The sequence below is a fragment of the Larus michahellis genome, chromosome 15 (assembly GCF_964199755.1).
Source record: "Larus michahellis chromosome 15, bLarMic1.1, whole genome shotgun sequence".
Classification (NCBI taxonomy): domain Eukaryota; kingdom Metazoa; phylum Chordata; class Aves; order Charadriiformes; family Laridae; genus Larus; species Larus michahellis.
Window position 1 is genome coordinate 4,184,789 of NC_133910.1, and position 9,401 is coordinate 4,194,189.

The 9,401-nt window shown below is 61.1% G+C and overlaps 1 protein-coding gene across 8 annotated transcripts in view; it reads left to right on the forward strand.

Moving 5' to 3' along the window:
• LOC141751627 (uncharacterized) overlaps nucleotides 1-8,554 on the forward strand; it is a 105,397-nt gene extending 96,843 nt beyond the window's left edge. For 3 of the 8 annotated variants that reach the window (XM_074608744.1, XM_074608747.1, XM_074608746.1), the window contains 19 exons: nucleotides 433-540; nucleotides 743-796; nucleotides 961-1,014; nucleotides 1,263-1,316; nucleotides 1,790-1,843; nucleotides 2,039-2,092; nucleotides 2,395-2,448; nucleotides 3,158-3,211; nucleotides 4,342-4,395; nucleotides 4,477-4,530; nucleotides 4,693-4,746; nucleotides 4,868-4,885; nucleotides 5,058-5,111; nucleotides 5,303-5,423; nucleotides 5,675-5,840; nucleotides 6,160-6,266; nucleotides 6,537-6,617; nucleotides 6,907-7,095; nucleotides 7,511-8,554. In XM_074608744.1, the coding sequence (XP_074464845.1) occupies nucleotides 433-540; nucleotides 743-796; nucleotides 961-1,014; nucleotides 1,263-1,316; nucleotides 1,790-1,843; nucleotides 2,039-2,092; nucleotides 2,395-2,448; nucleotides 3,158-3,211; nucleotides 4,342-4,395; nucleotides 4,477-4,530; nucleotides 4,693-4,746; nucleotides 4,868-4,885; nucleotides 5,058-5,111; nucleotides 5,303-5,423; nucleotides 5,675-5,840; nucleotides 6,160-6,266; nucleotides 6,537-6,617; nucleotides 6,907-7,095; nucleotides 7,511-7,935 (1,809 nt within the window). In that variant the 3' untranslated portion in view covers nucleotides 7,936-8,554. The remainder of the gene's footprint in view (nucleotides 1-432; nucleotides 541-742; nucleotides 797-960; nucleotides 1,015-1,262; nucleotides 1,317-1,789; nucleotides 1,844-2,038; nucleotides 2,093-2,394; nucleotides 2,449-3,157; nucleotides 3,212-4,341; nucleotides 4,396-4,476; nucleotides 4,531-4,692; nucleotides 4,747-4,867; nucleotides 4,886-5,057; nucleotides 5,112-5,302; nucleotides 5,424-5,674; nucleotides 5,841-6,159; nucleotides 6,267-6,536; nucleotides 6,618-6,906; nucleotides 7,096-7,510) is intronic. The other 5 variants (XM_074608745.1, XM_074608749.1, XM_074608750.1 and 2 more) reach the window with 4 other exon arrangements.
• Nucleotides 8,555-9,401: the final 847 nt, after the last annotated feature.

The window sequence follows — 9,401 nt, forward strand, 5'->3', positions numbered from 1 at the left end:
GGCTTCTCCCATTCTGCTTTCGCAGACCGGATCCGCGGGTGTCCCTGAGGTCAGAGGGCTCAGGAACCACCCTGTGCTCAGGAGCACTTGTGCTGCCCTGAGATGCATCTGATGGTCGTGGCCCTGACATGCCTGGAGCCACAGATGCGTTATTGGTGCCCTGCACTCGCCTGCAGGAGAAATCCCATTTGCATCCCAGTTTTCCCGTGGTGCAGAGCCGCTCTGCCCAGGCAAGACTTGTCCTTAACTGGGGTGATTGCCTTTGCTGGGAGAGGGCGGGATGCGGAATAAACTCCGGGCGGATTAGCAAAGCAGACAGCGAGAGCCATCGCTCAGTGTCGTTGAAGCCCCTCAAGGGGCGGCTGCTCGGATCCTGCTCCAGATGGAGCTGGGCTGGGATGTAACCGGTGTCCCCATCCCTGTGCACCGCAGGGCGCAGCGGGTGCCCGGGGACCAGCGGGCATCCCCGGGCTCCGGGGTTTCACCGGGCACAAAGGAGCCAGAGGAACCGTGGGCACCAAGGGAGAACCGGGCCGGCAGGTAACTCCTCTCTGTGCCACAGGGATGGGCAGGGGACGTCCCCACAGGGTGTCCCTCCCCGGCACAGCTCTGGCACCGGGAGGGGAACAACCCCAGCCCAGACGCTGGGCCACGGCAGCCGGCTCTGTACTCGCCCTCCTGCCTTCCCCCAAATAACCCGGAGCTGATGCCAGCCTCACATTTTGTCCCCAAATGAACTCAGGGTCTTCTCGGGCCACCGGGCGAAGCTGGACCCACGGGCCCGAGCGGCACTGAGGTGAGTGGGCTCCTCTGCTGCCCCACTTCTCTGCCTCCGGCTTTGCTCGCAGCCCGGGTCTGTGCCACTCCGACAGCCTGCCCGGGATTTGGGTGGATAACCCCCGAGCTTTTTCTTTTTTTGTTTTTTTTTGGAGTTGTGTTGATTTTTGTTTTCCTTCCTAGGGCCTGGCGGGTGCGAAAGGGGAGCCGGGCAAGCTGGGAAAACCGGGGCAAACGGTGAGGAGTGGGATGGAGCCATACTGGTTCTCCCTGTCACAGGCGGTGGGATGCTGGGATCTCCCGGCTGCAGCATCTCCTGCTCCCGCTGAAACACCCCAACCTGCTTCAGAGAGGGGCAAAAATCTCCCATGGAGACGTCAGCTTAGAGCATCCTCCTGTGCACGCCGTGGAGAGAGCGGGGAGGGAGGGCACGTCCCTGGTGCAGCATCCTTACGGAGGGGTTTCCTTCTCCTTTGGGATTTTAGGGGTCTCCGGGACAAGCCGGTCCTAGAGGGCGGAAAGGTCGCAAAGGAGAAAAGGTACCTCCAAAATCCTCTTCTGCGGACGGCATCCAAGGGGGACCAGCAATCAGCCATGGGGTGGCCATGCCTGAGCTGCTCAACCGCGTTGTGGTCCATGGAGAGAAACCAGGGGGAATCACTCCCAGGGGGCCCATTTCTCCCCGCTGTGAAGGCAACCAGGCATCGGTGCCTGGCAACCACAGAGCCCTTGGGCTGCCTTGGCTGGTTTTTGGGTGAGGGGCTGACAAGTTTCCCCAGCTCACCCCCCCAGGGCTGCCTCCATCCTGGCTCAGGTGCCCCTGGGGGGGACAGGGGACATCCCCTTCACTGGTCAGCTCTGCACCATGGCCTTGGTGTGTCCATCCCCGGGGTCCCACAGCACCTGGGGTGAGCTCTGTCCCCATCTCCACGCAGGCAGCAGCCCCTTTTCCCCAGTCCGGGATGTGGCCAGGCTGCTGGTGACCCCCATCTCCCGTCTCTTCTTCCCCCAGGGCGATGTGGGGCACAAAGGGGAAGAAGGGATCCCCGGAGAAGCTGGCAGACGGGTAAGGGGCACCATTGTCCCCATGGAGGGAGGCATGGCGCTGATGCTTGGAGCCTGTGGAGGTCTTTCAGAGGGGACCCAGTTTGCTGGGGGCTCAGCATCCCTTTGGGGGGGCAGCGAGGGGGATTTAGGGTGTCCAGCTGAGCGCCTTTAACAGGCTGGAATTGCTCACGAGTCTTTAATCTGTTGTTCCCAGGGCAAGCGAGGCAAGGCGGGCCACCGGCCCCCGAGAGGTCCCCGAGGACCCAAGGTAGGTGGCTTTGCCCCAGTGGGGCGAGGGATGCTTTGGCACCCTGGCGGCTCAGGGGTGCTCCCCAGCCGGGGGGGTGCTCCCACCTGCCCGAGCCCCCGGCTTAGAAAAGGATGGGTCAATAGAGGGACGTGGCGCAGCTGGAGAGCGCTGTGTGCCCAGTCCCTTCCAGCCCAAGGCGGGGGATCCCCCGCGCCCCCAGCCCCCGGGGGCTGCTCTGCCTGCGGGAGGCACCAGGGCATCGCTCCCTTGCTCTCAGCCGCACTGCTGTGCCCACAGGCTCTCTCGCTTTTGCGTTTCAGGGCTCCCCAGGTGACGAGGGGCTGGAAGGACCCCAGGGCCCCCAGGGACCCTACGTGAGTATTAGCTTGGAGGTTTTTGGGGTGCCGGCTGCTCCCCATTTGGCCCCGCGGGTACCACGGTGCAACCCAGCTCTGCGGGCAAGCGAAGCAGAGACCCACTTAAAACCAGTGACGTTTCCAGGTGGTTCATCCATCTCATCTTGCCTTCTCCTCCCAAACCGGCATCCAGCAGCGTGTGTGCAGTCAGGCAAATCACATAATCTCCGATACGTTGTTCTAGAGGCCAAATGCTCCCCTTCCAGTTCAGTGGCTGGTGCCCGAGCATTCGTAGAGGACTTGTGCCCACCTTCCCCGAGCGCTGCCGCGGCTGGAGGGACTGGCTGCACTGCAGCAGCCAGCATTGCTCAAAAAACCTGCTCAAATTCTTTTTTTTTTTTTTTTTAATTACCAGAAATCGTTTTTTCTCTATTTAAAGTAAAAATCCCCGCTTTGGAAACTTCACAAAAGAAAAGCCGGGATGTTCTATAGCCAGCCAAGGGACCTGACCTGCATTTTTACTGGGGTTTGCCGAGGGATCCGCCCAAAAGCAAAAATCAAAGATTTGATGAGAAATGACTCAAAGTTTCCAAAACTGCCTGAAATTCTCGGTGTCCTGGTGGCAACCTCAGCTGTGGCAAGGTCCCTTCATGCCGGGGGGGGCAACGGCAGCAGCTCAGCCGCGCGGGGTGATGCCGCAGGTGATGCAGCATCGTTTCTCTCCTAGGGCATCCCGGGGCTGAAGGGCATGAAAGGAGACCCTGGACCCAAAGGACACAAGGTAGGTGACATGTACCGGGCACTTGAGCCCCGGGCGCAGTGGGGACTCCAGGCACAAGCTAGCATTGATTGAGTTTGCTGTATGCCATCACTTAGTCCCCTCTTCTTCCCCCTGATTGCTGCAGCGTCCTTCTTTGGGGGTTGACCACCACGTCCCCAAGTGCTGGGAGATGGGACCTTTAGACTTTCTCCCAAACCAGGTCCTTTTCCAGCCTCTCCGTCCTCCTGGGGTTACAAGCAGCAGGGTGTCCATTCTTTTAATCCCCTGCTCTCAGCATCGATGCTGACGCCGCACGGGCACGGACCTCCCGTGTGCCGTTACCGATGAGCTGATGGATCCAACCTTGGCCCGAGAAGCCAAGCGCATCCTCACGGTCCCATCTGTCAGCCGCAAGGCTGTAAATAAAAGTGACAAACAGTCCCTGGCGGCGGGTAGTTGCTCACAGCCTTCAGGAAAATGAAAGCCTGGGAATAAATAAAGCTTGAAATTTATTGCGAGCTAAATGAGCACTGGCAAAAGCCAAAGACCAGGGCGTTGAGCAAGGCCAGAGCCTGGGAGAGCGGGCGGAGGGGAGGCTGCGGGCAGCTGCTGCGCTGGCCTTTTCCCCTGCTCCACCAGATTTCAGCAAGAGAAAATGTCTTTATTTTCTCCAAGTGTTTCCTGGGAACTTCCCAGGGTGTGCTCTTGAATGTTATTTTAGGCTGGGATAAAATACTTTGGGTTTTGCCTTGGCAGCTGAGCAGGGGAGGCAGACGCCCCACCACGCCGCCTCCTTCCCCAGCAATATGGGTACAGGGAATTCCACCAAATCAAAAGGATGGTTTGGGTGGGTGGGTTGGTTGGTTTTGGGGTTTTTTTTCAGAAATTTTGCAGCCAGCCGTAAGTGGGAATTTCCCATTTCCAGCTGCTTGCTGGAGGCCAGGAGACCTTTGGCCTGGGAAAATGTCCCCAGGCAGCTATCTCCTGCCAGGGTCAGCAAAACCTCTGCTGCCTACCCCTGATGGGGTGACTAGAGCAGGGTTCCCAATGCCCACCCTCCGGGACAGAGCCCCCTGCCCGGGTGGGTGTCCCGGGGGGGCTGGTTTCTACCTTCCTCTTTGGCACCAAAGCTCTCCCTGACTCTCTCCTAGGGCGAGAAGGGCAGCGTGGGCGACCTGGGCCAGCAAGGGGATGATGGCTTCAAGGTGCGTGAAGGGTTTTGCTCTTTCTCCTCCCTCCCCTTGGGCCCTTGTCACTCTGTGTTGACACCCTGACCCATCTCCTAGGGCAAGCCGGGACCCCACGGTGTCCCTGGGAGGACAGGACCCAAGGGACAGCAGGTAAGGGCAGGGTAAAGGGGGACGGCAGGAACCGAGGTGATTATTTGGGATGAATTCCTCATTTTTCTGTGCAAAATCCACCTGCGGATGGGGCTGGGGTATAGGAAGTAGCGCTGGGGGATGCCCCATGCAGTGCCCTGACCTCCTCTGGTGTCTTTGCAGGGTGACACCGGTCCCCCCGGCCCGCGGGGACACCCTGGCATCCCTGGGACACCGGTGAGTCCCTTTCCCTCCCGGCAGGTTTGGGATTCACTCTTGGTCCCGTGGGGGTTACGCTGGGATGGGGCTTCAATCCCGCCTTCCTCCCTCTGAGCTGGGTTTTGTCCTTCTCTTCCAGGGTTTGTCTGGACCCAAAGTAAGTAGGGGGAAGCACCAGGAGCCGGGCTCAGCCCTGCCGTGGGGCACGTCCCCTCTTGCTCTCTCCCTGGGGTGCAGGGTGGCCCCACGGGGCACCCTTGGGTGCCACTCGGCACAGCAGCATCTCATCGCCTTGCTTTTCTTCCCTCCTCCACCTCATCCTTTGCCAGGGGCTAAAAGGCTTCCCAGGGCTGCCGGGACCCAGGGGCACACCAGGACTGCCGGTAAGTGAAGCGGCTAATGTCCCTCATGCCAAAATTTCCCAAATCCTCCCCCACATTTGGCAGCGAGGTCCCACCATGCCACGCCATGGGGACGGCCGGCTGCTGGCACCTTTGGAGGAGCTGCAAGCGTAGCGGGGAGGGGGGTGTTGTGGGCAGTACCCAGCATCACCGGCATTGTCATTGTCACCCAGGGTCTCGCCGGCCCCCCTGGTCCCCGTGGGCCCGCGCTGATGCTGTCCCAGGAGGAGCTGCGGGTGAGTGCAATGGAGAAGCGATGCTGCGCGGGGATGTGGGGTTTCCATCCCCGATTCGGTGGGTGCCACCCCAGGGGAAGGGCTGACAGCAATGCTGTCCCATGTCCCCCTCCTCCTGAGGTCCTCTGTGCACAACCTCCTTGCGCAAAGAGCAAGCAGATACGGTTAATCCCTCTCCCGCCATGCTTGCCCTTGTCCTTCCATCCCTTCCCTGACCACCTGATGATGCTCCGGGCTAATATCAGCTTGGTTATATCCCCCCGTTTTGTTTTGGTTTTTTTGGGTTTTTTTTTATTTTTTCTCTTTTAGCACCTAATTTATCCCTCCAACCACCTGAATTACACCGCGGTCTGGACTCTGCTGGACACCCTGAGCCAGGAGCTGCAAGCCCTCATCCAGCATCCCAACGGCACCAAAACCAACCCGGCGGCCACCTGCAAGGAGCTGCTGCTGGCTCATCCCAACCTTCCCGACGGTACTAGGATGCACATAGGGTCCCCCTGTGTTGGACGCGGATCCGGACAGCCCTCCCAGCGCCGGAACGGCGCTGGGAGGGCTGTCCGGATCCGCGTCCAACACGGGGGGACAGGCAGCTCTTTGCCATTAAGGGATTTGGGGGATGAGCTCAGCTGGGGTTCCCCCGAGCAACGGGATGGCAGCCAGGCTGCATCCCAGGAGGATGGAGGTGGCAGCCAGGGATGCGCCACGGGCTGAGCTGGGATGGCACCGCGTGGCATCCTCCCCCCCGGCCAAAAAAACAGGTGCCAAGAGCCTCCCCTCTGCCCTCCCTCCAGGGCAATACTACATCGACCCCAATCAAGGCAGCCCCCAGGACGCGTTGGTGGCCTTCTGCAACTTCACAGCGGGGGGCGAGACCTGCATAGCCCCCGTCCGCAACCAGGTATGGGGTGGCTTTCATGGGGTGGCTTCAGCCCCGTGTTCCCCCTCGGGGTGGGTGAGGACGGGGGTTGGTGTGGCTGGAGAAAGGGACAGTGTGGCAACTCCCTTGCCATGGTGACCACTCTTGGAGCAGTTTGGGGTGAGGATCTTGGTCACGGTGTGGGACCAGGCTGCGGGGATAGGTCACACCACGCATGCGTTGGTATAGCTGCTCCTGGTGGCACCAGTGTCACCCGCTGGGACAGCGTGACATGGTCCCTGCTCCCCACAGGTCCCCATCAAAGCTTGGCTGAGCGCCTACACCTCCGAGGACACCTTCGAGTGGTTCAGTGCCCTGCCTGGGGGCTTCCTGGTGAGTGCCCATCCAGGACAGCCGAGGGGACACAAAGTCCATCTCATGGCATCGGGGTGGGGTGGGGTGTGTGTCTCCTAGTGCTTGTCCCACCACGGTGGGGCGATGCCTGGGCACAGGGTTGCCCTGGCTGTGCACGGCGGGACGCGACACCTCCTTCTGCGAGAAAATCCAAAACCAGCGCTTTAGCAGAGGGCTGAACCCTGCCCAGTTTGGGGATAGCACGCCCCCCCCCCCCCCCCCAAGCAGCCCCCAGTGATTTGTTTTTTCTCTCTCCTTGCCCCTGCAGCTGGAGTACGGGGGGGCCAGCCCAGTGCAGCTGCGCTTCCTGCGCCTGCACAGCCGCCTGGCCACCCAGAAGGTCTCCTACTCCTGCAGACCGGCCCCCGAGCAGGGCCAGCCCCAGCCGGAGAAGGAAATCCGCTTCCTTGCCGACTCCCGGGAGCAGAGCTATGCAGCCAGCCTGCACGGCTGCGTGGTAAGCCCTGACCCTGGCCGGAGCCTCTTCTCTGCCTGGAAGAGCCCCCCCCCGCCCCCAACCCCGACATTTGCAGAGCCCCTCGGGATGTGATGCACCCCCAGGGTTTGGGTAGACCTGGGGGACGAGGCTTCACGCGGTGCGATGGGGATGGAGAGCATCCTTTCCCCGGGTCCAAGGAGCTTCCCTGGTCTTGGGGAGCGGGATGGGGCAGGGGACAGGGTGGGCTCCGGGGGACACGAGGGAGGCCACCTCTCTGGAGAAGCCACGCAGGGCCGGAGACCTGTGGGGCTGTTGGGTGCATGAAGGAGACACCAGAGCGGCGAAGGGGAGAGGGGGTGCTCTGAGAGGGCCTTTCGGGCCCCGTGGCCGAGGGTTTCGGTGCCGCTCAGCTGCCCCCGGTGGCTCGTTTCAGCTGGACAACGAGTCCTCCATCACCGACACCATCTTCCAGTTCGCCACCGAGGAGCTCTCCCTGCTGCCCCTGCGGGACCTGGCCGTCTTCCACAACGGCGACACCTCCCACCAGTTTGGTTTCACAGTCGGACCAGTTTGCTTCAGCTGAAACCGGTGACACCCAAACCGAGCTGGCTGCTTCTGCCCCCACCCGAGAACTGTCCCCTTGGGGACGTGGGAGGAGGCTGGGGGGTGGCACGGGGCTGCCACCCGCTCCCCGGAGCTGCCAGTCCCCTCTTTGAGACACGTGTTTGTAGCTGCATTACGCCACGGACTACACTTCCTTCTGGAGTAGAAGAATATTGTTTACAAAAGTCATTTCTCTATAAATTATATATATTATATGTGTATATATATATGAGAAGGTGCCCATTTGACGGCTGATTGGGGGAGGCTCATGTGATTATAACCACTGGGAACTGCCTGCTAAAGGAGAAAAAAAAAAAAAAAAACAACAAAAAACCCAAGGAAAAATACTGCCAGCTTGGGAGAAGGGGAATGAAAGGGGCTTTTCTTTGCCTCGGCCAAGTGCCCAAATGGTTGGAGCCTCATCCCCCCCGAGGACCGGGCTGAGGAGTGGCCCTGGAGATCCCTGGCCAAGCTCTCCGCCGGGCGAAGCCACCGCAGGCTCCTGCCCTCAGCTGCTGCCAGCTCCAGCCAGGCGTCGGGCAGCGAAAAGGGGTGAAGAATGCAGAATCCCCCCAAGTCCTGCCCCTGTTTTGGGTCTGCGCCTCACGCGGGGGTCAGAAGGTGTGGAGCCGGGTGCTAGAGCAAGACCGTGCTCCAAGGCAGCGTCGCCCTGGTCAGGCAGGGGCAGGAATTTAAGCTGTTTGGCTCCCGTGCTGCCGCGCTGTTACTTATCGCTTTATTTTCGTGGTTCCCAGCAGTGTTTCCCTCGCCTCTAACCGTCCCTCTGTCCTGGGCTGTTTGTCCCCAGGTGGGCGGGGGGGAATCCCGAGGGCAGAGGGCTTTACCTGGAGCACCCCAGCCACAGCTGCATTACCAGCACCCCTAAAAACCCCCAAATCTGGGCTGGCTTTGTGCTGCACCCCTGGTTTTCTCGGCACCCTGCGCTGCTCGGGTTCTCAGCCTTGCTGGCCTTGCCCTGCAGCCCGTGTGCCCAGGGGCCAGTGCCAGGCTGGCTACCAGTGCCCACGCCAGCGGAGCGGTGCAGTGGTCGGACCCTGCTCCGAGGGGAGGGGGGGCGAGGAGAGCAGCGGGTGAAGCTTTCTGGGGGGGGCACAGTCCCTGGGGAGCGGTGTCAGCAATGCCAAATTGTCTGTGCAAGCCGCGGGGCTCTCTGCTATCCCAATCCCTGGGGTTGCGTCTTTTCCTGGGGTGCGGTGGCCGTGTCCCTGCAGTGTCCCCTGTGTGTCACCAGCTGTGCTGGCCCCGGGGGAGGGCCACGGGGCAGCGCTTCAGCCAACAGCCACTTCCAGGCGGGGGCCGAGTGCCTTGAAAAGGGTTTTTCCGCTCTGGCATTTAATTCCTATTTGCTGCAATAGGGTGTCATGTGGGGCACCCCTCTGTGAAATCACCCCCGGCTCTGCCCTGCGAGGGCGTGATGCCGGTCCTGGGCCTTTCCTGCCCCTGGAGCTGCCCGCCCCCCTGTGAGAACCCCGCACCACCCCACCACCCCCCTGGCAATGTCCCCTTGCCTGCAGCCAGGGTGGGGACAAGGGAAGGATGGGGAGGGGCCCTTTATCAGGGAGTGTAATGATAGGACATGGGGTAATGGCTTCAAACTGAAAGAGGGGAGGTTTAGATTGGATATCAGGAAGAAATTCTTTGCTGTGAGGGCGGTGAGCCCCTGGCCCAGGTTGCCCAGAGAAGCTGTGGCTGCCCCATCC